The sequence below is a fragment of the Poecilia mexicana genome, unplaced genomic scaffold, assembly GCF_051168715.1.
Source record: "Poecilia mexicana isolate PSO_F unplaced genomic scaffold, ASM5116871v1 scaffold_2, whole genome shotgun sequence".
In the NCBI taxonomy this organism is placed as follows: Eukaryota; Metazoa; Chordata; class Actinopteri; order Cyprinodontiformes; family Poeciliidae; genus Poecilia; species Poecilia mexicana.
In genome coordinates, this window is record NW_028263371.1 from 18,943,576 (window position 1) to 18,971,357 (window position 27,782).

The 27,782-nt window shown below is 39.4% G+C and overlaps 1 protein-coding gene across 1 annotated transcript in view; it reads right to left on the reverse strand.

The window, feature by feature from the left end:
- Nucleotides 1–17,498: 17,498 nt before the first annotated feature.
- kalrna (kalirin RhoGEF kinase a) overlaps nt 17,499–27,782 on the reverse strand; it is a 77,985-nt gene continuing 67,701 nt past the window's right edge. The window contains exons 43-53 of the mRNA XM_088012494.1: nt 27,489–27,654; nt 26,757–26,819; nt 26,006–26,033; nt 24,712–24,874; nt 24,454–24,575; nt 23,970–24,356; nt 22,907–22,985; nt 22,762–22,813; nt 21,951–22,099; nt 21,643–21,781; nt 17,499–21,555 (exon numbers count right to left, since the gene is read on the reverse strand). Of these exons, the coding sequence (XP_087868620.1) occupies nt 20,998–21,555; nt 21,643–21,781; nt 21,951–22,099; nt 22,762–22,813; nt 22,907–22,985; nt 23,970–24,356; nt 24,454–24,575; nt 24,712–24,874; nt 26,006–26,033; nt 26,757–26,819; nt 27,489–27,654 (1,906 nt within the window). The 3' untranslated portion in view covers nt 17,499–20,997. The remainder of the gene's footprint in view (nt 21,556–21,642; nt 21,782–21,950; nt 22,100–22,761; nt 22,814–22,906; nt 22,986–23,969; nt 24,357–24,453; nt 24,576–24,711; nt 24,875–26,005; nt 26,034–26,756; nt 26,820–27,488; nt 27,655–27,782) is intronic.

Here is a 27,782-nt window from a genome sequence, read left to right on the forward strand (position 1 = left end):
CAGAAGAATACAAGAGGAAGTAGTAGAAGGCTGATGGGTTGTTTTGTTTTGTTTTTGTTGTTTTATGGACAACGTCCAGCTGGATCCACCAGAGCTCTCGCTGCATCACATATAGTTCATAAAAAGTTGTGTGTCATTCAAACATGTTGAATCCAGAGCTCTGTTGTAAAATCGCTAACCTCTATCTCCCCAAAACCCACGCACACACACGCACGCACACGCACACACACACACACACACACACACACACACACACACTGACTTAGCTTTTATTGTGAATAACTTTATGATCTCTCTTTCATCGACTTGAAAACCGGCTCAGAGTACATCTACTTTGCTGTGTTTTCAATCGTAGATGAAGACACAAAGAAGATATAGCCTCTGCTTCCTCAGTCCACCAGTCCATCCTGGCAGATATCCACTCAGGTTCTGGCCCTGCTTTCGTCCTGTTATAGGGGAGTTTTCCTGTCCATTGTCATCACATGCATACTCAGTAAAATGGACTGATGCAATGCCAACAACACAATGCAAGCAACCATCCACTGTCGCCACATGTTCGCCTAGGAGGAGTGAATGTTGCAGGTTTACTGACCCAATGCAATCTGCTGGGTTTACCTAGGCAGAAAACATTTTAACCAGTTTGAATAATAAACTGAAGTTGACTGTATTGTTTAAATATTAGGATAACCATTTGGAGTAAAGTTCCTTGAGACTTGGCTCTATATAAATAAACTGAACTGAACAAGTGTCGAAAATACACAAAATCCTGAAAGAGGTGCATAGTGCTGAGACAAGACCTTTTAACGGAGGACAGTGCTGGGAAGTCATAACTACTTTTTTAACACAACTACTGTATGTTGATCCTGACAGGACTGAAGGCTTCACATCAGCTTGTGTCCAGTTCTAGTGTCATCCTAAGAGCAGTTGTTGGTCCGTGTCTCTGCTTGCAGGTCGACACTTTTCTGCTGTTCCCCCTACACAGCTGCAGAGAACCCAGAAATAAGACAAACAAATCAAAACAATACAGTGAATAATTATTTATATGTGTAGTGTGACCAATCATTTCACTCGGAGTTCTCCATACTAGCAAAATGACTAAGTTCCATTTCTGACACCTTGCTTAAAGAGTATTAAAATAAGAGCAGGTGGGGGAGTCGATAGGTCACTCGTAATGTTTTATGACACCAGCACTTTTTTTAAGAACAAAGTTGAGCTGTATAAAATCCTGCCTGCGGAGTTGAGCCAACTTTTGCATGAATTAATAAACACACAAGTGTGTTACTGTCTGGACTGCCAGACAGAAGGAGCCAGGGAGGGTCAGAAATAGAGGCTACAGACAGAGAGGACAGGAGGCAGAACAGGTTGGTGCAAAAGAGACAGATGGAGGAAAACAGAGAGATGGATGAGAGAGAGAGTACAGAGTGCACTGCAAGGGAAGGAGGGAAAGTAAAGAGGGGGGGCAAGAGGTGAAGAGCAGAGAAGTTGTCCTGGGGCTTCTCTAAATTATGTGTGATCACTTAAAGTCTATAAATACATCTACAACATTGTAAGCATACAGGAAATCTGTTTTTTCTCTTCCTTTTGGAAGACTAATGAGGAAACAGATCGGAAGGTAACATAGTGCTCACAACCGTGTTGAAATTCTACCTTTGTTTTATGGAATAAAGCAAGATAATGATAAATTATTTCAAAACTCAAACAAGGCAGCTATCCCATAAAGTATAAAAGAAAAACAGTAATACTTTGTTTGAAGGGATGTGCATAAGACTGACATGACGCTGTCATAATAAGCATGAAGGATTTTTCATGAATGTTTATGACTGTTGTCATGGAGTGTCATTTGGTTAATGATGACACTTGTAATACAAATTTGCATTAAAAGTTGCATTAAAGAGTCATTATTAACCGAATGACACTTCATGACAACGTTCATGAAAACTCGGTCATGTTTATAACAGTGTCATGTCAGTCTTGTGCACACACCTTCAAATAGTGTCACTGTTTTTTAAATTGTTTTATACTGTTTTGTATTTGTGTATATGTATTAATCAATTCTGTATTGTAACCAGGTTGCTGTGCGCTGCAGACTTCTGCCCAGATCCCCCTTGAAAATGAGATCTGGATCTCAATGGGGTTTACCTGGTTAAATAAGGGGATTAAAAAAAGTATTATTAGAAAAACAAACTAATTTGTTAAAAATGAAAACAATCAAAAAGTGTTTAAACTTGGTCAGTTTGTGCAATTTTAATATTCTACAAGCTGTGAACATCTGACATTGGTATTCCAGGTGCTAGGACTGGACTGTTAGTACAGGGTCACACAATGATACACACAGTGGTGCCTCAGATGCTGGAAGCATCATAATATCAGATGAAAGACAAGAGTAAAGTGGGGAAAACATGGAATTCTCAAAACTGAGAGAGTCATGACAGTATTTAACAATGTCATCATGGTATGATTTTCTAAAATCTTGCAGGCCTACCCAGTGTAGCGCAAGTAAAGACACTTAACCTCATCCGGATGCCTGGTTGATGTGCAGTCATCTTAAAATAAACCATCAACGGTGCAGAGGTTCATTGTGTTCATTTGAATCTACATTCCAAGTGTTTTTTTTTTTTGGGGGGGGGGGGGGGTGGAAACAGTGAACACTGTGTGCTTCACAATGAACATGATCTCCCACAGTCTTAGCAACAACTCCAAACGCTGGGCACACTGACAGTCCCCTTAGCAAAGCTTACCGCCTTTTATGCAATGGCAGAATCGTAAAGCAGAGAAGGTTGAACTCTTGCTGCCTCATAGTTTACGTCTTTCCCAGAGTTGTGAATGCATTTTTCAGAAACAACATTCTGAACCAGTCTGGCTGCAGTACTGACCTATGCACTGTGTACTCAATTCTGAATCCAAAAAAGCCACTAAAAGCACCCAGTGATGTTTCACACCTCAGGATGTGTTACCAGACAAGAAAGGGGAAAAAAAGTGACCCCCTGGTTGCCTTCTGGCTTGGTTTTCCAAATGCCAGAATGTCTAATAAGTGTTAAGGGAAAACAAAACTGCTCAAAGTGGTTGAATGTTTTCCATTTTTTTGAAATGCGTTGCACATATGTTGTGCAAAAATTACACATAAAATAAAACCCTTAAAAAATGTGTACTTTTTCTTCATTTTCCTTAATGTCATAAACATTTAAGATTTAGATGTAGAAGTTTAAGAATAATTTTTTTTTTATTGAATTTTCTGTTTTTCAAACTCACCTAACTAAGCAGACAGCCTCGTGATTGGACGTCAGCCACTGCCTACTTGGTGTTAGAAACTGTGTGTATTCTGACACCACAGACTAAATGGATGGAGCTTGTGTTTACATGATAGTGTCAATCAGAAGATGAATGGCTTCTGCTCAGTCTTCACTGCACATGCCTGCAGGGGAAAGTCTGTTTCTGCAGTGCGGGAGGAAGTAACAGCAACAGCACACTATCACTCATAAGTGTGTGTGTGTGTGTGTGTGTGTGTGTGTGTGTGTGTGTGTGTGTGTGTGTGTGTGTGTGTGTGTGCTCTTACCAATACCATGGAGTTACCTTTTGTTTAGTGCCTGTGTGTGACAGGAAGTTTTTATACCCAGTTCTTATATCAAAGGACTGCATGCTTCAATAGCCAATTGGCTCACAGTGTGAGTGTTGTTTTATGTATGTGTGTGTGTGTGTGTGTGGGGTGTGTGTGTGTGTGTGTGTGTGTGTGTGTGTGTGTGTGTGTAGGAGGGCTGCTGACTGTGAGAAAGATACTAGAAGGGTCACACAACAACACCCTCGGGAGTTTTGATCTAAAGATAACCAATTTGCCATCATTTAGGAGGTACACATTCATTCAGGCCTAACACACACACACGCACACACTCACTCCTTACCTTCCTCTCTCTATGATCCGTCGTCTGTGAAGCACCAGGATCTGGTCAGCACCAATAGTGACAAAACATGATGAACCTAACAGCACTGAGCAGATGAAAAATGGTCACATTAATGCACATTAATGAATCATTCTTAGTTAGTACCACTTTTAGCTATGGCACTGCTTTGAACATTTAGTCACAGTATGATTATCTGACTGTGACAACATCATCTCCATTCATTTCAAACAAATGAAATGAATGGTTAGAGGAGTCGTACAGGATCTGAACTTACCTGTAAGCCTGGATACATTTATAAAACAATAATAGCACTACAGTAACCACACACCAGAGCTTTAGCTGTTTTTTTTAATATTGTTGTTTTAATTATTCAAGAAACAATAAAAAAAAGTTTCTTGAAATGCTGTTAAAGCCGACAGAATGGTGCATTATGTATTTTCCATTTTATGCCAGGGTGAAAAAAACTATCACCTTCAGTTGTTATAAAAATGCTGCTTATGTCAAAACAACTTAAAAGAAATTTGAATTTATATTAGAGATGTGCAATATGGCTTAAATTTCACAATATGTATTGTGATGGGTGGCAGTAACGAATTATATCACGATATGTTTTTGGTATAAGATTTATAATAGAAATGAAAAAAAAATCACCTCCTAATTGAGTGGAATGTAAATATATGTGTTAAAACCTTTTTTAGGTGTTTTTCTGGAGGTTATTTGTACGTAATGTGTGTAACTGTTTTAAACAGAAGTTGAAATTGGCCTCTGTGTCTTTAAGAAATTCCCACACTTTTCACAGGCTGTATGTGTTGTCCACCATATTTGTTTACAATCAGTTCATTCAGTCAGAAAACAAGGAACAATGATCACTGCTCCTGCTTCTGCTGCTCCCGGTGGAGAATATACTACTAGGATCAGTAACGTCTCTTAAATTAAAGGTCCCAGTGACAATGAAATATCGTGGTGAAAAACAGAGTGATTCCTCAGTCATCAACAGAAACATCTTTCACTTGTGTTTGTTCTGTTACACACAGTTCAGCACTTTGTTGTGGACTGGAGAACTCTGAATGAACTTGTCTGTAAATTATTAAGGTTCATTTTTATGACCGCTCTCTGATGAGCTCCTGATTACAGACATACTCTGTGATCTCACTGTCACTCAGCTCTGGATTACAAAATCTAATATATTAAATTTTGACTGGAAGTTAAATGTTGAAAAAATAAATAAATAAATAAAAATGTGTAAAGCTGTTTACTTTCAGAAGCTTTCTTTGCATCATCAGCGTGTTCTCAAAGTAATGCACACTAGGGAGCTGAAAGAAGTAGGGTCATCTCACCTTTATCCCCATTAGGCTTTGTGCACAGTAATTTGTTTAAAACCTCAGAAAAAAAAGAAAAAGACAGATCTGCTGTTCCTCTCTGAACTGATAAGCATCACTTTTCGCTTTGGCTGAACAACCATGGTGCTTTAATATCATACAAAGCTATCTTTGGACAGCCTGCATCAATATTTGATGGAAACCCTCGGTCACAGGAAGAAATATCTCTCCCTGGAGACAGCAGATGTCCAGAGTGGTTTTATTTCACTTTTTCAGCAAGAAAGAAAGAAAAAAAAAAACATATATTGTGTTTTTACAGGCAGTGTAAAAGCATTGTAAACATCCATGTGTGCAATGTAGTCTGGGTCAGAAAAGTTGAATACTGAAGGCCATGAAATCTAAATATATATATATATATATATATATATATATATATATATATATATATATATATATATATATATATATATATATATATATATATATATATATTTTTTTTTTTTTTTTTTTTTTTTTTTTTTTGAAAATGACTTTGAAAATGAGAAGCATTTATGATAATCCAGTTTTATTCTGGAAGTCTAGAAATGTGAAAACTGAAAAACCATAAAAACAGTCTTAGTACTTTAATTTTTTATGAGGTTAGTGGTGGTTTTACTACAACACATCTGTGCCTCATATTATCACATTTGATTAACAATAACTGTTTTATCAACAGAAGTAAAACTCATCACTGTTGGTTACATCCTATGGCGTCTCATTACAGAGTCAGATTCAATAAAGTAAGAGAAGAAAACAATCACATTTCGGTTAATAACTGGGTAAGCTGTATTGACTGTACTGGGATCGTCTTCAGATACATACATGTCATCTTTAAATGAAAAGAGAGAAAAAAAATCCAATATCATAATGAAGAAGAGATTGATTTAAAGTCTGACAGTTTGACAGGCCCTTTCATTTTGTAGATATTTCAATTTAATTAAAACAAAGTAGGTTGAGCTCACAAAGTGTCCTGATCTCAAGAACAAACTCCATCTGTTGCTTCTATTGAGAGCTTAGGGAGCTGATGGATCATCGAACTGCAAGAGTATAACGTGATTAAATTAGAGGAGGATAAATAACTGAATAAGAAATTAATTAGCGTCAATGAACATCATCATAAAGAAGCACTCATATTCATAATTTAGAGAGCCACATGATCTTTTGTGTATGTCTATTCTCAGTAAAAAATAAAAAAAAAAATAAAAACTTTGACGATGGCTAAGTTTAGTAACCCAAAGTTGCAAAATAATATAGAAATCATTAGAAAGATGCTTTCAGATAGTTTCTATCTGACCAAATTATTTTACTGCTGAGGATTCATGAGTAACAGAAAGGGTTACTGTATTAACGTCTGAACTCAGGGAATAACAGGGTGGCATTTTTTAAAATTTAGCCAATATGCTTCACATGTGAGGTTGGCACTACCTGCCAGTGGGCCCCAAACAAGAAGTCTGGAACTTATATGGGAGTCAGTTCAGTGGGAAATGAACTGACTCACCTCTGCATTGTGCACAGTGTAAATACTGCAAAAATGATTGTGTGTCAATAATTTGTGTCTAATTTGTAGTTTAAGAATTGATAGTAAGAGGGCTATTTTTTCTGAAGCCGAATAGCATTTATCATCTCTATCGATGTCTAAATTAAATGAAAAGCGTATAAATTAGACATTAAATGTAAAATGTCAATGCAGAACTCGGTCCCAGTGTTTCCTCTCAGCAACGTCAACTGCCGCACTTTCCAACGTGAACAGTTTTAGTTCATGCTGCTACCGGTGCCTGATAGGATTTGCTACAAAAACCTGTTTTCACAAGATGTGCTGTGCCTTATGGACTAGACCTGTTGTATGTTCCTCTCCAGGAAACTGGGCTTGTTGATAAATTGACACCACTTTACCCTACAGTGGACAACATACTTTCCCCTCACCTGTACCTCAATCCATTACATGGATATTTTTACACTACTAAGACATCTCTTGGTATACGAGCAGGGAGCGCTCTCCCTTCTTCTGTCTGCTTTTGTGCAAAGAACACAAACATCCAGCTTTACCAGACCACTGTAAACCACAAAAGCCAGAGTTAATGGACAAAAACAGGAGCCGCTTCACTTCTGGCGTATTTTAACGGCTGATAGCATCTGAGTCTTTCAAGTGTGTTTCAATATCACTCTAACTAATGAATAACCAGACATGTGCTTCTCTTACTTTTGTTGACTTGTCATAATGCATTACCTCATATCCTCCAATCAGCTTTTCATTTAATCTCTCCATCCCCCTCTTTGTGTCGGCTCTAATCCCACTTTCCTTTCAACACATTTTCCGTTTCCTTTCATCTCCTCTACTAACAAAAAGTTGTTCTGCTTCCTTTCAGCCCTGCGTCACGGCTCTGACTGTAGTCACTGTCACAGTCATCGCTCTCATACTAAGATCTCAGTGAGATTTGAAATACTCTGTCCCAATGTTTGAATTAATATAGCTGTTGTAATGCTTGATTTATTTTTTGTTGTTGTAATACAAGTAGGAACACAAGGCACCAGACCACTTGTCCAAAAGCTGGTGCCCAAGTTCCTTAGCAACGATAGACTATTTATTGTGGTCACAGAGTATTTACAACATCATGAATCCATATGGATTAAAGCCTTTCAGACAGAGGAAGATAAATATGTAAACATGCTTCTTCTGACCTGCTTGCAAGACGAACAAAGGTAAATCTCTACTAAATCATGCTTAGTACGCCTGTTAATTACAGTGGACATTTTTGGAAGAACAAAACATATTGCTGCCAATCTGTGCGTGTTTGTGCGACTAACGACCTGACTGGTGTGCACCCCGCCTCTCGCCCGATGACCGTTAGCACTCCTGGTGGCTAACATTTAAAAATTATATAGAGCAAGCCACACATCAGATTGTTCCTCCAACTACTGACACAACATAAGATGTGCATGTGTAAGGCACCACTGATTGCAGAACAAATGCAATCTGTTATGTTTCAAAAAACTATCTTTACTGGCACAAGCTGACTAAACGTTTTTGTGTTCTCATATCTATAGACAGACATGTCCCATTTCTACCATTTCTACAGATAACAACACAGAGATAATGTTCCAGCAATCAATATGAGCTCTGGAGCAAAGTATCACTGATCCTTTTTTAATTAGTGCACCTGGATTAAATGGTGGCAAGTTAGAAGGCCTAAGAAGAACATTTACATGCTGAAAAGGTTGTTACTACCACCAGGGAGAGAACTAAAACATGCAGGATGCCGGCCCTCCAGGACTGACTTTGGGGACCACTGCTGTAAGGCATTGTTGGGGAGCGAAACAGCGGCAAATAACAAAAACAAATCACCACACCAGAATCAGTTCATGTGCTTTTCTCGGGCCAGTGTTAGAGGGTTCTTAGCACACCTGCATTCGGCACAAGTTCACACGGCTTACAAAGAACAGTGTATTTATACTAGAGCCTGTCTGTTGTATATGTGTGTGGAGTTCCCAACCAGTCCTCAGGTCTTTATAGACAAAGGTTTCTTGGTTTGCTTCATTTTAGAGTCCAATGAAGGTTTCCTGGAATCATCCACAGCCGGAACGTTTCAAGAGTTGACGGTTTAATTGGTTTTTGCAAATGTTTCTCCATATCTTTTCAATCTGAATTTCTTCCTGACTTTTCAGGCAAGGATCATTTACTAAATCACAAGAACGCATTTTCTCCAGGTCAGCGACCTAGTACATTTCCTTCTGATAAAATCATGCTTTAGTGCAAAACAGCTATTTTATGTTATTAACAAATAACATAATTCTTACTCTTGAGCAGCATGTAGCAGAGCAACATCTCCTAAAGGGGTGGGGGCTTGAGCCCCACCTCCCAATGTCCTGTGGCATGTGTTGGACACCTTTAAGGCTTGGTTTATGGTGGAATTTTTCTGCCATATTTCAAGAGCACACATTTTCGGTCTGAAAGTAGAATTTCATGTCTTTTGTTCTCAAAACTTTTAATACTTTTGCTTACATTTTCAGTTTGAAAGCAGAATTTTGTGTCTTTCTTCTCAAAACCTGTAATGCTTATACTCAAAACTTGTGCTCTCTGTCAAATATTCACTGTTTTCTCAAACCTTTCTCTTTGCACTCAAAACATGTCTCTGCTCGGATCAAATCTCCGCTTGCACATTCACTAGAAGGAAACAAACGCACCCAATATAACACTTACACGCTATTCGCTGAGAGGTTGCCAGGCGACGGTACTTTTTTGTTCCAAGCACGAGCACAAAATGATTTGCATGTGAGCAGAGAGGTTTGCAAGTATTAATGAAAAAAATATAATAAATTATTGAAGGAACATCATTTTGTGTAGACTGCAAAAAAGTGTGGGCTTTGTTGGTCCGCCAACTGGATAACAATGGCACAAGAAGAAGAAGAAGAAGAAGCGGGTAGGTGCAAGTCCGTGACTGTAACATATGACAAACATGGCGAAGCAAACAGAACCGATACGTTCACCGCCACACTGTAAATCTAATGTTTGGCAACGCGAAGGATTTTACAAGAGAAACGGACACCTTCATAATGCAAACACAATTTGGAAAATGTGCTAAGCTGCTGTCCAATACACTGGAATCATGGCTAACCTTATAACTCACTGGAATCACCGTGGATACGACTGTCAGTCAGTTCACCGTCTTCAGAGGCAGCTTGAACTGCTGAATTTATTTTCAATGCAATGAATTTCAAATCATCCCGTCACTGTTGAAAAGTGCCCCGGGTAACATGGTGTCAATTGCTGCCTCCACAAATCATATTAGGTAACCCACCACATGTTGAAGTAAAAGCTTGGGAAACTGCCGTAAGAGTAACGCAGACTAAACTTTACTTTCAATATGTTTCATTAACAGGACTCACACTGTTTGACAAAGCAGTGAAAATTGGGATTTCATTTTAGAGCAACAGCTTTAAAGGGAGAGGCCCCAGTTCTACCAGTACAAGTAGTTCAGAGTGGAATGGCAGCTCATATTAGGGAAGTCACCCTTGACTGACTTCATGGTTGTTGCATGTGGAACATCAAGAGAAGATCCTCTGGCTGTATCTGCAAAGACCAGCTGCAGCTGCAGTATTGCTGAATCGGCACAATTTCAAAAGGTTTTGCAGAGTTTCTATTTTCTACAAGTACATGAGGCATTAGAATAGGGATTTCAGCAAAATGCACAGCTACGTTATTTTTAGATCATCATACTGAGTCAATTTTAGCAACAACACACTTTTCACATTTGGTAATACATCAGACATTAAAAATCATTCTACCTTTCTACATATCTTTTTCTAAGGAGTTAGACTTTCTTATAATTTTTTCTTTGTTTTTTTGTTGTTTTTTTTTGTTTTTGTTTTGTGGTTTCATAAACCACTGTCACCGCACCCCATGGCATTTCCTCGCTGTCTAACCGTAACATTTGTTGTGCTCCTCTGGAGCATCGTGCTAAGATCCTGGGGTCCCATGGAGAGCTTTACATTACTGGTGAGCTTGTTGAGCAGATGTTGTTAGTGGTCGTTGAAAAGAACCGTGTCCTGAGGAACGACACAGACGCTTCACCTCGGAGAAGACTGACACACCTGAATGGGAAAGGAAGAAAATAGAAAAACAGTTGACATTTATTCAAGCTAAAACCAGCGATTGCTTTGCTTCTCACTGATGTATTACACAGTAGTAGGTCTATTCTACAAGCAGGTTTGTCTCACACTATTTGCCAACTGAAACATACTTAAGATTAGATAAAAACGCACTGAAAACACTCTCTGCATCTCATGTTGATGTATGCTCTCGAGCGAGCATACATCAACATAAATATTGCACTGCTTAATTCATCCTATACTATATAATGCATGTTGCCCCGGGTCACAGACTGCACACAGACCGTGAAGCTATTCATTTTCCCACGTCTCCTGCAAGTTTCTACATTATAGACTCATCTCCTTTGCGTCGCTGTCAGCTTCTCTTTTTCTTCAACATTGCATTTTTTTTTACTGTGAGCATAATTCTATTTGCTGCTCTGTGATCCACAGTGTGGCAGATCACAAAGCAATAATCTCATAATATTTGATTCAAGCAGGTCAAAAATGTTTGTTTGGTTACGCATCATTTTCTGTGTCCTTATAGATGGTTCATAATTACACATAGTTGGGAGTCGTGGATAACATTTTTGTCTGTTGCTCTCATGCACTCTTTACCCTCATCTATTTGTCCTCATATTTTCATGCCCTCTTTTAATGTCTTCTGTAAGCCATGTCCTATGTTACTAGCCCTTTAAAATCATGATAGACATTTGATAACTTCTACAGTCAGAGGTGTGAGCAGCGTGTACATGAGCCTGATTAAAACCTTGATTGGTTGTCTCTGACCTGGAGAGGGGAACATTTCTGCAGGTGGCTGCAGGATCACAGGAACAAGGTAGAAATGCTACATTTTCTTTTCCACAGATTAACTCATTTTATACTGTTAGAACATCGTGACAGTTTTAGCAAATTTGCAAAAACAAAAAATAAACATCCAGGGATAGCAGCCTAAGAAGGGAAAAAACATACATTCATAAAAAAAGAGATCCTGCTGCAGCTTCTCAGAAGAAGTGAAGACCATAAAGATCATTTGTGCATGCAGGTAAGTTACCCAGTATTTCTGCACACATAATGTATGTCAGTTGAAAATCTGCACCATTAAATTCAACCAGTTTAATCTCAGAAACTTTCAAATTTAACTCAACAGAAACTTGATTACTAAAAGTGATGGGTCCGTGGTTCTATTAGTTCCACCCCCTGCTTTGCTTAATCTCAATCACTAGGTAGTTTACCTAGTGATCCTCTTCCTCTCTCCTCTTTGAATAAACTATGACGGTCAGATCTGAGAGGCACGCTGCTCAGAGCTGATAGGAGTGTGGATGTTCACACAGGGCAGCTCTAGAAGAAAACCTGGTAGACTGGGGTAGATATTCATCTTTAAGCAGGACGGCGGGAATCTAGGCAAAGCTACAATATAATGGTTAAAATCGAAGCATGACAATGTTGCTCACTAATGCATTCACTAGATGCAACTGAGAATCGGACTAAAACATCACTCTTCATAAACACTTCATTCCTTCTGACTAAGTTTTAGGTGTTTGGCAAAAAAACCACTGATTTACGTCTCTCAATGTCCAGTGATGGTAAAGATATAGCAGAAAAATGTTGCTGCTGTGAATGCAGCCAAAACTGGTTCTTCAAAAATATTAACTTTAGGGAATGAGTACAAAAGCACATCTCATTTTCCTTCCACTTCGTGATTATACTTTATTTTGATCTATCGGGCAAAACTTGCAAAATACACTGAGGCTATTGGATATAATTAGGCAGACAATTTTTCAGGGAGTACATACTTAGGCAAGGCACTACAAGTGAAAAGTTTTTAAAATTTCCTGTCAAGAAAGGACACAAATATAAAGGACATGTTATGAGTAAAAGCACAATGCAGCAGCTTTAAAAACGGCGCTAAGCTACACCTGCAAACACAGCTGACGTCATTACGAATGCTGACGTTGCTTTTATATGTTTCAGCACAATTAATTCAAGAAACCAACATTAACAGTTGCAACGTGATGTGGTGTGTTTGCAGTGTTTGCTTTTATTTTGTGTGAAAATACTGTGAAATATTGATATGTAATGTCATCAATTACCAGAAGACACCAACTAACTAAATAACTAACTGAACATTCAGTACTAAATCCTGTAGAAAATTAGGACACCATGTGTGGATCAGAGCCAGGTGAAGAAATGCAATGAATATGTTAGTTGAGTTTTATGACTTCCTCTTCATACGGCCTAATGAGAGAGTCTGAATGTGGTTAAAGGAAGGAACATGTGTGCACATGTTGATCAAACAGTCTCCCTGCTGTGTAATTGCATGACCTCGTAATCATCAACAGTCTCCTCATATCTACAAGCAGGTGTGTGTGTGTGTGTGTGTGTGTGTGTGTGTGTGTGTGTGTGTGTGTGTGTGTGTGTGTGTGTGTGTGTGTGTGTGTGTGTGTGTGTGTGTGTTACGGACCATTGTTTGTTTTTTATTGACATTTTTTGGCAAATCAAAACAGAGTTACATCTGCTAAGATAAATGAAGTACTCTCATATACATGAACTTACACACACACACACACACGCACACACACGCACACACACCTACACACACACACACATTGTATGTCTTTCTATCTTCACAAAGACTTTGAATTGAGTTCCGTTCATTTTCCATTCATCTCTACAGCCTGTCTCTGATCCCTTTACCACAACAGATGCCGTGCTCACTTTGGGGGTCCGAGTTGAATTAGCAGAAAGCAGTTAGCACAGGAGTTCAGAACGAGGAACAGTCTAGGTATGGGGGGTAAAATCCCCCCCATGTCTGGGGGTTTGTACATGAGCACAAAGGGGACAAATACAAATACTGGGCTCTTTGTGTTTGGAGTTAGTGACAGTCATGGTTGAAACCCTACCGTTGATTCAACATGTAAGTGATCAACCACTTTCAATATCACTTTCAATGTGGATTCAGTATTTAGGCCTAACTATATTTCAACGTCTCATGTTTCACTCATATTTTGCCATCTACACGGTGATAATGGCTGCAACACCCTGAGATCCGGAGGTCCACCGATGGACATTTAAATCAATTTAACTTAATTCTAAATACATTCTAAAACTTTCAGTGGCAGATAAGCTGCTTTTTGGTGACTGCAATAAAAATGAATTCAAGCTAAAATGTCCTGTAGCCTGTAGGTTTTCTGCTTTTGTGCAGTTGTCATGATTGAATTTTGACAGTCGCTCTTCCTTTTACTTGGGCATGACCAATTGGACAGGAGGATTACGGACAAACAGTCTAACTCTAACCCTATCCCTTACACGTTATTTTTTCTAACCCTAACCAAGGCCTCTTCTTATTGTTTAAGACTTTTCTGAAAAGTCTCAAGCATATGATGCATGTTCTCGTTTTTTTTTGTTTTTTTTTGAAGGAATCTTGTAAGATGATCGATGCCCATCCACCACCTGATGTAGAGTTTAGGCCAGAAGCACTGCAGAAGAGTTTCAAATGAAATATGAAACACGGGCAAGATGCTGCTATGACATGAAGCCATCAGAGGTTGGATTAGAGATGGATGAGAAAACACTTAGTTTTCAGCGAGGAGCAGAAAAGCCGCTGATCAGATGCTTTACTGCTGTATCAGTGAAAAATTATCCTCTGTCACCGATAGAGGATAATTTTAATAATGTCAGAGCAGCTGACCAATATTATAAGACCATTCAGATCATCTGAAACGAAAGAGGAATGAGGGGCGCATTGTAACATTTCCCACTAAACATGGCGTTCTGTTTGACTAAGCTAATTGTTCTCCCTCTCCAACTATGATACATATATTTTTTTCATGACCATCAAAAATAATCCTGCATCAGTTCATCTGCTTCTTTGTTCATACCTGTCTGTATGTAAGATGCAAACTGCTGGGTTTCCTTACATACAAACTTTTTAAACTACTTTCAGTAATTAACTGAGCTTAAAATGCTGTTTAATACTTTGGATTAAAAGGAACACAAATATTGCCAGGTCACTATAACAGTGCAAGGAATAATAAAGGTGCAAGTGGGCAAGGACTAAGAGTTTGGCTGATGAGACAATGCTTTGATCTGATTCCTCTTACTTCTCTCATCTTGGTAAATGTGCCATCCCTCAGGTCATGGTCACACCAAAACATTGACTTTGTTGTCCTTAAATTGCTTTGCAACCACTTTGGCTGTAAGCTTACGGTTAAACCCTATTTGGAAGAGCAATCTGTGCCCAAGCTTCACCTTCCTGGCTTATGTCTTTAGGTGTTGCTTCAATATTTCCACATCACGTTCCTTCTTCATGATGTCGTGTGTTTTATGTTTCCTCCTGCAGCAAAACAGCCCGACAACATGATACAGCCACTCCATTCCAAGTGCCTCCGTTTGTCTACCAAAAAAAGGGAGAAGGAAAAAGGACATGACTCCAGAGTTCAAGATCTTTGTCCCTGTTTGTATTTTTAAACTGCAGTCTGACTTTTTTTTTTTTTTTTTTTTTACATTTCTTTTGGAGAAATAACTTCCTCATCTCTGAGCGACTCTTTCATTGGGATTGTCTTTCCAAAGTCTTCACCAGAAAAAACAAAGTCTTTGGCTTTTGTCAGTCCGCACATTTCAGATAAAAAGATATTCATATGTATAAGTTTCCAAAGCCACAAGACCATCATCTGGACTTTCCCTTAGTAATCTTTCTGCATGTAAGCTTTTGATTATGAAGATATTAATAGATACATCTCTGACATTCTTTCTCTCGCTATTGTGGAGTTTAGTACATCGGGAAGAAAGGTCGATTCTAACTGACCTAACCCAAGATGAGCTTGCTCAAAAAAAGGTAAATGTGTCATTTGAAATGGTGTAGCTTGTATACTTCAGGGGAGATGTACATGGAGACAGGTTTTATCATATTTCAGCAGAATTCTTGCCATTTTAATAGGGTGTATTTATTAGACTGTACAGCGTACTGTACTTTCAGACAAGTTATACAAATGTAATATTGCTGCTACTAATAATCATAATCCCCACTAGGTACTAGAAGAACAACAGAAAACTCTTTTGAATTGTGCTTTGCTTCTCTGTAAATTTTTTAAACTCTGGACTTAAAATGGAGACACAATTAATTTAGCTTCATCTTTTTTTTTTTGATATTGCTGACTTAAAACTCAAAGATGTAAAGAGTTATAGTGCCACCTGGTGGAAAACCATTCAAGCAGTTTTAAGCACCATTTCGACAATGAAATCCAGCAGACATGTGTAAATACATACAAACAGGCAGGTTGTTTATTCATAAAGAGTAACAAACCAGCAGGTTGTTTACAGCAGGAAGCCTGTACAGAATACGCTGCATCACACCGCGGCATAAAGCATCTGCATGGTTCTCCACGAAGCTCAGTATGAACACAGCATTTAACAGAGCTCAGCCAGCACAGTCCCGCATGGCGCAACAAGTCATGAAAGATGCATTGTGGGATAGTGGAGTCGTCACTCGTTTGGTTTTCTGGAGAAGTTCAGCTGAGGTTTAGTCAACCAACAGGTCCAATTAAGAAATGACTGAAAGTAAAAGTCCGGAGCAGGGATTCAGATTTGTCTTGTGATTTTACACAAAGAAGAAACATGGAAACAAGTTGACCTACCGAACGTTGATTATTGAAAATGACTAAAATACTCTTGGCTGGGTTTAACCTTTTATCTCATCAAGTCACCGAGTGCCAGTATACGACAGAGGAATGGCCCAGGCTCTTCTAGAGCAGACGAGTGTGTTGTGTGTTGCAGGACATTACCAGAACTATGGCTTCAACACTTTCAGTCATTTCAGGAAAAACAGACCCCATTTATTTCTTCCTATTTCTCCTTCTGGTCCTATTTTAGTGACCCTCAAGTGATCAAAGATACAAGCTGATAAGACGACATTCTACTATTTTATTGGGTGGTAAATGCACTTTGATGCAGTGGAGTAAAAGCATTGCTCTGCCTGAAGTTCCTATTAGAGTTTTTTTTTTTGTTTTGTTCCTTTGTGATGTCTTTTTGGTACTGTTTAGAAGATGAACATGACATTTTATGTATTTACTGCACGTGGTTAATCGTAGTTTGTTGGATTTCGGAATTAAAAAATGGTACTAATGGATTGCAGCAAAGTGCTTGGCAGTCATTCAATTGTGAGTTAAATACATGTTTTTTTCTTTCTTTCTTTCTTTCTTTCTTTTTTTTTTTTTTTTACAAACATTCAGTTTTACGCCTAGAATATTCTCATTACCTTAACATAGGCATAAGATAATACAGATGCCTTACACCTATATTAATGTAATGGCTATAACCTGCATTACTCTGCGCTACCAACCAATAGCTATAATAACTAATCACAAATACTCTATGAATAGTTCATTTAAAAATTGGTCAGTGTGTCCCTCTATTTTATGTAAAGATAGAAAAAAATAAAACAAGATGTATTGGCTGTCTAATGTGATGTGTCCATTGTTGTATCCCAACGCTGCTTCTGATTGGTTAATCTGCACCTCATAGTGGCTCCTTCCCCAGGAACTGTCAGCTGACATCTGACACAAAAGAAACCAAATAGCCAGAAAGTTCTGTTTTCTCCAACTCAACAAGAAAATGGATCACCTTGTCAGACTATATTTCCATCACTTGCTTCTCTAAATTTGTTCATATTTAGTCTGAGACCTCTGCGGAAAATGTTTTTAATTTCCTCCTGTGCCTTAGACTTCACCTGGTTTCGAATCCACAATACGGAACCGTAAACATGTCCAAAAGTGCTGTGCCAGAAACCAGATTGTGTCCAAACTGGTTTTACCTCCAGAGAGATAAAACCTCTCTCCTGGTTTCTCCCTCTGACCATCAAAGTCAGACGGGTCACATAATATTTTGAGTGGTCAATTTCATAAAACTTTACTTTTTATCTTTATTTACTATTTCTAGAGTAGAACTAGCACTGCATCTTTGTTTTATGTTTGTAGGAATTCTGAATTTTTTATTTATTTTTGGGCCACTGATTTTTTTTTTCTCTCTGAATTCTGAGATTTTTTTTTCTGAGCTACTGAAAAAAAAAATCTGATATATATATATATATATTTTTTCCCCCAGTGGCCCTAATCCTCTTCCGTATGTTTGGCTGTCAACATTTTCAATCAGTTTTAATCTGAGTACAGCAGAATCTCCTTGCTTTTAGTGTGTTGGAATTTGTTTAGTTGGAAAAACAGAACTCATCCTTCTTATGGCTATTTCACACATTATGATGTTGATTTATTTATTTAAATAAATTGTTGGGTGTATTATATCAACACTGCTCTGGTGAAGCCCACACACTTTATGCGGGGCGTGACAAAAGGTGTCTTCTCTTTTCACGAAGACTTTTCTCGCTGACTGGATCCCTGGACTACGGCGCTCTTTAAACCAGAGATCCCAACCCTGGTCTTCGGGTTTAGCCGTTTCCCTGCTGCTGCACACCTGGTTCAAATGACGTGACTGATTAACAGGCTTCAGCAGCAGCTGACGGCATGCTGAAGAGGTAATGTAATTATTTAAATCAGCTGTGCTGGAGTGGAGAAACATCTTAGACACGCAGGACAGCGGGTGGTTAAAATCACCCATAGGCGTGGGCTTCCTTTGTTGCAGCTTTCAGTATCATTGGGTTGTTTTGGGCAGTGACTAAAAAGAAATGGAGATTATTATATTATATCAGCGGTAGATGCTCTACTGAGTGAGTAACAGTGCTAAACAGATTTGGCTGAAATCTGCCAGTGTTTTCAGAAACCTGAGCAGGTTTTATTACAGCTGCACTAATAAACACAGACGGTTACCAACACAACCTTCTTGATGGTCGCTATATTACAGCTGCTTCTTAAGCCTGGCACACTGAACGCTTACTAAGGCTGCTGATGTAGGGACAGTGGTCTATGACGGCGCAATACTTACAGAACACATTCTCTAATTTATACATTCATCATTAAATTGGAGCGGAAAAGTAAACATCTGTCTTCGAGATTGGCCAAGCAGTGACATCATCACAAGTCCAGGCAGGATGTTTGCCACAGTGGCTGGGTCAGGCTGGAAATGTACAATGGAGCTCACTTCTCTACACGTTCACTGGATCACCGAGACACTAACTTCCTGAAACAGACACGCTTACAATCTGATTTTAAAGACATCCCAGGTGGTTTTACATGCAGATGATCCCTGATAGTTTTGCTGTTCTGTAAACTACACACATGTCTCCTTAAACAGTAATACGGACAGAGGTGCCATGTTTCCTTTAGTTTTGCTGATTATCAGTGCGAATTCCAGCAGTTCAGGGCCAGACGTCTGCAGCTGAGCATCGGCTGTTTGGGAGAACAAGTGGTCTCTGTTATCTTTACACAGTGTCAAACAGAACAAGAACATTCAAAACTACACTTGAAGGTACAGTTTTACACTGGTGCAAAAGGATCAACTGTGAATCTAACTGTAGTAGTTGTGTGGTTTTCACCATATTGGGGATCACAGCAGGTTCTATTAATACAGATCCGGCGTTTCTGCTGGACCTGCTTTCGTTCAAGTTGAATAATTATTACAAAATAAACGTGTGCGTTACATTGGTCGGTCTGTTCAAATCAATTCATAAGTCTTTAATACAGAAAAGGGACATTTACAAAGAGTCCAGGTGATGATTATGTTCCATCCGACAGGAAAATAACTCTGGTTCAGTCTTCTTCTAATCATTCAAACACAAAGGATTATAGAGCCTGTATACGGGCCCGAAGAAATCTGGGGTGCAGTAAGTTTGGAGGTTGGATCTCAGTTAACATTTACATCCATTCTGTCAAATAATAATAATAACAATAATAATAATTAAAAAAACAGCGAGCTTAAACCAATTCAACACAAGCACATCTAAAGAATTCGAAAACATTTCCAAAAGTAATGTTTGACAATGAGCTCTGCTTTCCATCCCAGCAGGGTGGATGAAGAGCTGCGTGTTCTCGATCAGCAGTGTGCTCTGATGAACACGTATTACACACCAACCACAGAGCTGCTAAGGCTCGGCATTGTTCAACGTTTAGATAAACCGTGTTGCAACATGTAGGGAAACCACAGACTCCAAAAGACCTCTCCTTTTCACTGCCATATTGAATTTGGATTTAAAATGTATTGTTAGTATTGATCTTGTGGACCCCAAGACTCTTTTAACAGCCAATGTTTGGAAGTTATGCCAGAAAGACGTTTGTCCATCGTAATCATGTTGAAACTCTTTGTGGACTTTAAATGGAATCCTGTCTTTTAGTCCGAGGATTCTAAGATGGAGCTTTTTGACAAAACCACTAGAAAAAGGTTTGCAATAAAGCAAATAATGACTATGTAGAAGCACATCATGCCCATCAAGCATAGTGGAGGATCTGTGATGCTGCGGGCCTGTTGTCCCCCAAAGGCCCTAGAATCCTTGTTCAAGTGCATGGTGACATTACCTCTTTGAAATGTAATAACAATTTGCGAATGCCTGCAAAGTACGGAAATATAAAAGGGTCATCATTGGAACTTTCAGCAAGATAATGCAAACCCCCCCCCCCAAAAAAAAACATGTATTTATTATTGCTAAACTTCACCCAATTGGATTAATATAATGATATATAATAATTGTTCATTGTGAGATCATGCCACTACATTTTTCAGTAGTTTTTGTTCACGTCTTTGCCAGAGAAACGGATGAAAGTGCAGGATGCTTGTCGGCTTTGTCAAAGTTTTCTGTAAGATGTGAACAATTTACATGAAAAATAACTTTAGCTTCTCTTCTATAAATGCAGCCTGTAAATCTTGGTGTAAATACGAACATTGTGGCTAAGAAGCGATGGCTCCTGTTTAGTGATTCCGGAGTGTTTTCATCTCTTTCTACATGGCTGAGATGATTTCTTTGGGTTATAGTGGATGTATTTTAAAGCAAACAAACAAAAATAATAAATAAATTAACAAGTTGTGGAATAAATAACTGTTCTGAGCCACAAATAGTTTTACAAACAGTGACCCACCCAGATTCAAGAAGATTGTAAGTTGGACCAAATGGGAACGTTTTTTTTTTTTTTTACTCATAAGTCCATAAGACAGTAAAGTAGTAAAGACATTTCAGTGTTGGTGTTCACAGATGGACGAACTGTTCATGGTTCTCTCCATCACAGTGTGTTGCCCATAGTGCTGCTCACCAAACCTTTGATGTTGGTGATGGGACGGACATCGTGTAACTGTCTTCTCCGATCGATGAATGTGGCCAACCTCGACCTGTCCAGGGGCGTCTTGGAGTACTCACCTCCCTGAGCGCCCCCCCGGCCCACCCACGGGTGTTGTAAACATGAAGTGGCACTAGGCCTCTTCCTGGGATCCTCCTGCAGCACCGAAGACACAAAATCCCTGGCCGCCTGACTTACATGACGGAAGTATTCATCCGGGAAGCAGAAGTCCAGGCGGCAAATGTTTACACACGTTTCCTCTGGCGACTCATCCAGAAATGGGGATACGCCACTGAGCATCACGTAGGCCAGCACGCCCATGCTCCACACGTCTGTCGAAACAGAGACCGGCGTACCTCGAATGAGCTCTGGGGCGGCAAACTCTGGGTTTCCAAGACAGAGGTGGACATATCGGCGGCTAGCAGAGAGCTGGACAGCGTCACCAAGGTCGATGAGCTTGACAGATGGAGCCGGAGCTCTAAGATCCACCATGATGTTCTCAGGCTGCAACAGGGAGAGATAACAATCAGCCCAAAATGACATTAAAGCTTTTTTTTCCCTTCTTGTTTACCCTAGACTATAAGTTACTACCTTGAGATCCAGATGTGCCACTCTGCAGGTGTGAAGGTGCTGGAGAGCCTCCAAAGTTTCTCTGATAAAATATGCTACTTTCTCTTCCATCAGCTCATCGTGGGCAACGAGATACTCAAGCAAACGTCCATCTTCTAGCCTTATACATGCAATATCAGACAAAAAAAAAAGCCATTTTAGCTAAGATGCCCAAACATGAACATAAAACCACAAAATATTTCTGCTAAACAATGAGTGTTTAGCAGAATACTAAAGCTGTGACTTTTAAAACAACTTTAGTCTTGTTTGGACAGTGCCACAAAACTCACAGCTCCAGGATGAGCATCAGAGAGGTAGGAGACTCATAAGTGTCCAGCAGCGCCACCAGCTGGTGATTCTGGACATGTCGGAGAATGTCTGCTTCATGAGCTACCTGCTCTTTCTTCTGCATCTTCTTATTCACAAACTTAACAGCAACCTGGACAGAAAGAAGAAGAAGAAGAAAAAGACGTTTCTCAGTGAAAAGACGGTCACAGTGAAAGTCCAGGCAAAAACTCACACAAGTTATTTGTTAAATGTCCAACTATTGCATAGTCATGTCATTTTTTTCAACCTTCTTTTACAGCATCTTGTAGCAAATTTTAGATGATGCGGGAAGAGAGGAAAGGCAATGATGGAGACAATGAGAGGAAGCAAAAATATATAGAAAAACTCAAACAAGTAAAACAAATAGTTCAAAGTATTTGTGATCAAATCTAAAATTATGACAAATAATATGAAATGCTACATATTATAAAGCTATTAAGACTTTTTGCAAAAGATGCAACACCAATGCCAGTAATGCACACAAGACATACTCATCTGTGTAACAACAAACACATTCAAACATCATGTCAGGTGGGAATTGGTCCTTTTTTTCTTGTTCTCCTGTAAACACGACAGCCTCCAGTTTTTCCCCAGCTGTTGTTACATGTCTGATCTTTTCCACACAGAGTCCCAGTTGTTAAAGATAAGATTATATGAATGAGATAAATATCACAAAAATATAAAACATCAGATCATTGTTATTCTTTTGAGCAAAAAACAACTGTGCCTCAAGGCAGAACGAAATAACATTAATCCTCACATGTTGCGTCCTACCTCTTTCTTTGTTGATTTGTTCAAACATTTTCTCACGACTGAAAAGCGCCCCCTTGTGGAAAAAGCAGAGATCTGCCATTAAAACTCTGAGAATGGTTCACACTGAATGTTATCTGGCGATTCGACAAGAGGCACGATGCTTCACCTTCCAATCTCGCTGATCTCAGTGAAGACTGACTCAAAACTGTCTTTCCAATGAATCCCTGTTCCATCGCACCCAGAGGCTGAGCAGGAGAGAGAGAGGCAGACACACAAGAGGAACAGAAACATATTTTATTCTAGACATTTTCATGTTATGTTGTGTGGAAAACTTGGAAATCCTATTGAACCCATCTGGGTGGACGGGTTAAAGGATTGCCTTTTTGTTTCGAGATTTTATTGCAAAAATAAATAAATAAATAAATAAATAAATAAATAACTTTATGAATTTATTTATTTGTTTGTTTTTATTCAGTATTTTGTCAGCAGGTTGTCTGAAACCTAATATAAAATCCTAAAGGGTCTATTATGTTTCTCATGTTTTTGGCTGCTTTTCTAGTTGTGTTTCCATTCCAGATGTGCAAAAGTTTCTTGGTATTCTGTTAATATAGAAAAAAAAAAAACACAATTTTGCTTTCATGGAATAAGAAAGGCGATTAAAGCCACATGTGAATAAACTTGTTAACGCAATTAGTAATTAAGAAACATTATCCTCCTGCCACTTCCTGTTGTTTTCTCTGTGGTTTTGCCTGTGGTAACATCTGGCTGCTGATCACATGAGTAGTGTGATGCAACAAAAAAAAAGTGTTTCCATAATTTTCATACGGCTGAAAATCCACCTCCGAGGACAAAATCATTAGGAAAAAATGTTGTTGTTGTTTTTTAATTGTCGTCCCTCTATTAAGCAAATTTGTTTTCATAACTCCAATTTGTGCAGATATATGCTCAATGGAAACGGCTACAGCTAGATCAAGTTAAAATCTGCACAGTTGTTAGACTGCAGATTTGAACACTTTCTAAGACTTAACATGATTAAAGTTCATTGAGAACTTTCACATCACTTTATCTTGAATGAATCTATGGTGCATTCCAATGAATGAATGAATAAGTCAGTCAATCAATGAATCAAGTTTTTTTGCATAGCACAGTTCAGCAGCAATACAGTTCAAAATCAGTAAAAAAACAAAAAACAAAAAAAAACATGGAGTGTGTGAGTGTGTGCTCCTTACTGCAGCTGCCCAGTGTGACCATATTTGAGGGTTGTGATGGAGGGCCAACCCCCCAGCGGTTGGAGGCTCGAACTCTGAATTGATAGTGGCCTCCAGGAATAAGATTATCGATCTGGACACACTCCTCCCTGCAGCTGGCCGCCTGCTGCCACAGGAACGAGTCTGTGGGAGGGAAGAAGGGGAGAGAAGAGGAAGAAGTACTTAGTCTTCTTGGAACGTCAAAGAGCTTCTTTTGATTCAACAGTTTCCACAGACCTTCCTGCCGGTACTCTACTTCGTAACTGGTGATGGCGCAGTGAGCAGATGAAGCTGGAGGAGGCCAGTGGACCAGCACCGTGGTGCTGCACGCCTCCTGAGCCAGAGGCCTCCCCGGGGCTGCTGGGATACCTTCAGTTTAAAACGATGAAACAGAAAAGCATTGGAGCTGCAGCAGAAGCATAGGAGGGGGGGGGGGGCTACCAGTGGTGAAAAACAAGAGAGGCACCTTGAACTTTAATGGACGCAGAGGAAGAAGCAGAGCCATGATCATTAACAGCAACACAGGTGTAGATCCCCGTATCCTGAGGCATTAAGTTGCAGATCTTCATCAGGATGTCACCAGTGTCCCTTGAAAGGAAAGAAACAAAAAAAAAATGACTGAAGAGGAAGCAAAACCAAACAAACAAACAAACAAAAACACTGAGGAATGAAGCTGAAAAAGGAAAAAGAAAGGCTTTTTGTTTTCACCTGTGGTCTGTTTTACCTGATATCAATGGTGAAGCGGTTGTTACTGGTGACCGGGTTCTGGTCGGGGCCCTTCACGGTTACCGTGGGTTTGGGTCGTCCACAGACTTTACAGCAGAGGACGACTGTCTCCCCAAATGCACACACCACATCTGACAGCGGTACCAGGAACTCCGGGGCCACTGCACACAGCAAACACATCACGGCCGTTTCCTCCTCAGAGCACCCAAAGGCGACTCTGAGGCACAGATCCCAGGTTTAGCTTCTACGGAATCAGAGCCGTTGTCAACTATTCACGGTCGCGTCTTTCTAAATGCACAATGAATGATTGTATTCATGTTCCTCAGCTTCAGGTCTTTCAGTTCCTGAGTCTGTTTGCATCTACACCAGTGGTGCTATTTTGTGTTCATATTTTTCTTTTTTTTTTTTTATTGTAACCTTGTGCTACATTTTGTTTGTTTCTCTTGAATGTGTAATATTTACAGAAATTGTTTGATTGCAGTTGCATAAAAATAAAAAAAATCAAGTTACAGGTACAATCATTTTTACCCAGGTCTGTTTTACTAGTTTATATATTTATTTTATTTTATTTTTTTACCTTCTACCTTTACAAACCTTCCAGGATTCTGCTGAGAAACATCCCCACAGCATGATTCGGCCTCCACCATGCTTCACATGGGTGAAGCTGGTTGGGGTTGTTTGCCCAGGGCGCCAGACAGGCAGAGAGCGCCTCTGGTGAGACTACCAGCACCATGCAGCTGGACCTCTGTTGAATTAGGTCAGCCTCTTTAAAGGGGTGAATATTTATCCAGTTACTTAGTTCAAGTTAAATATTTTTACTTAATTGGCTTTTTTTTTTAGTTGTTATAGAAATCAGTTTCCTTTGATATTAAAGAGTTTTTGTAAATTGTTTGGCAAAAAAGAAGTTTTTTTATATCATGATTGCTTTGTGAAAACAATAAAGGGTTAAAACGTCCAATGGGGTGAATACTCTTTACAGCCACTGTATCTGTTGTGGTTGTTCCTTTTATATGTGATAATTTATAACAGCTGTTTAGACTTTGACCATTAATGAGCTCTATGAAAGACCTACCAAATTCAACTTTTAACTCTTGGGTGGTGTTTATATGATTCCAATTGGAGGTTTTCTTTAACACTTTTAACCTACCTAACTCTAGGTATTTTTTTATAGTTATAAAAAGAAATAAAGTGTGTGAGGGTAGAGGGTATGGCTTATGGTGTGACAATAAAAGGTAAAGATGACAGCTTCCCTTAAGACACCGCCGGATCGTGTGAATTCGTTTGTGTCTCACCTTCCTGGATGAAGTTTGGGTTAAGAAGCTGGAAAGCAACAACAAAAAAGATACCAGTTAGGTTGCAAACATTAAGCAAGTTTATTTGTGCAGCCCATCTCGGCAACAAGGCAACTCAAAGTATTTTACACAATGGAAACATAAAACAACAAACACACAGTAAACTGTAAGCGGCAAAGACTAAAGGAAAGTGATGAAAAGTTGGAATCTGGGTTACGGCTAATGGATGAGTTGGGTTGTCGATTAGTTCTTGTAGTAATTTTGGAAACCTGGCCATTCTTGGGAAGTTTCACCACAGTTGGTGCTCTGACTCCAGTTAGCCTTACAAATGGTTCTGTAACCCGTTGCAGACCGATGGATGTTAATGACCAATGTAACCTATGAGTTGATTCTACAGGCCTGGAAGTGATCAGCCCTGGGTGTGGCTAATGACATTCTTCCCAGACAATGTCGTTAATCGCAGCTAATTCATGATTTAACAAGGAACAGAAAGATAATCTGATTTTTTTCCTAGGATCAGACTGGCTTAGATAACTTCTTTGCTCTTAATAGATAAAATCAAAATTTGAACATTTCTTTTGTATTTCCTCGGTTTTTTTTTTATATATATATATCTGAAAATAACCCGAGGATCATCAGTTGGATGATCTGAAACATTGAAACATGACAGAAACAGAAGCAATCTCCAAGGTTGGGGGAAGGGATTTTAATAGCACTGCATCTAACTTTATGCTAGTTAGGCAGCGAATACCTCCATGCCCGTCTTTGGGTCAAGGTCTTCCTCACTTTCTGACTCGTCAGAGGTGTGCAGGTCCTGGTGGACAGCAGAGGAACAGGACAAGAACAACAGGGGAAAAGGAGGGAGAGGTTTGTGTGAGTAGGAGAGAAAAGGCCGAGCGAATTAAGGCTGGCACTGGAGAAGACAAAGAGGCTGATAAATTCTAACGGCTTGGTGGGCTGAAGCAAAAATATGCAGAAGATTAATAAAGAAAATCAACAAATATTAAGATGCAAAAAATGATTACATTTAAAAGCCATGAAGGGCATTCACTTGTAATGTTTCTTTATAGATTTCAAATCATTTCCAATTATGCTGTCATTTATTCTTATATCTAAAATATACTTTATTTTTGACAGAAGCACGGCTGCCACTTTGCACCATCACCAGCAGGCGACACAGGCAAAGTGTCCTGCCCAAAGGCACAGTGGCAGAGGCAGGTGAAGCAGGAACTTAGGTTTAATCCCACAGTCCAAAAACGTGGGATTGACTCCCATTTTTTATTTATTTTTTTTTTAATTGGCTTGTTTCCATTAAGCAAATGCACAATAAAGGTGATGTGCTGCTTTGCATCAGGCAGCACCGGCCTACTGGCTCCTGCTGCTATCAGGTTTAAGATCAGTTTCATAAAACGTCTGGATGGAAGGAGTTAATAGCACATACACACCACATCAGCCACTGGAGCCGCTGGCCAGCTGTACTCACTTTAGCCTTGTGGCTGGGGCTTGGCAGGGCTAGCGGGAGGGGGGAGACTGCGCCATCTTTGGGTTTGCGGAGGAGGCTGTTCTCCTGACTCCTGAACCCCAGAAAGGAGCTGTCCCTGGATTCAGCACGTTTCCTAGCGCGTAGCGTGTTCCATGACAAAGACTTCCTGTGCAGTGCATGAAGGACAAACATCAAGCAGCCAGTCACGCAGTAACTTAGCAGTGTCCAGCTCAGCCATTCTGTGGATGCAACAGGAGCTGTCGGGTCAGAATAATGGAGGTGAACAGGATAAAT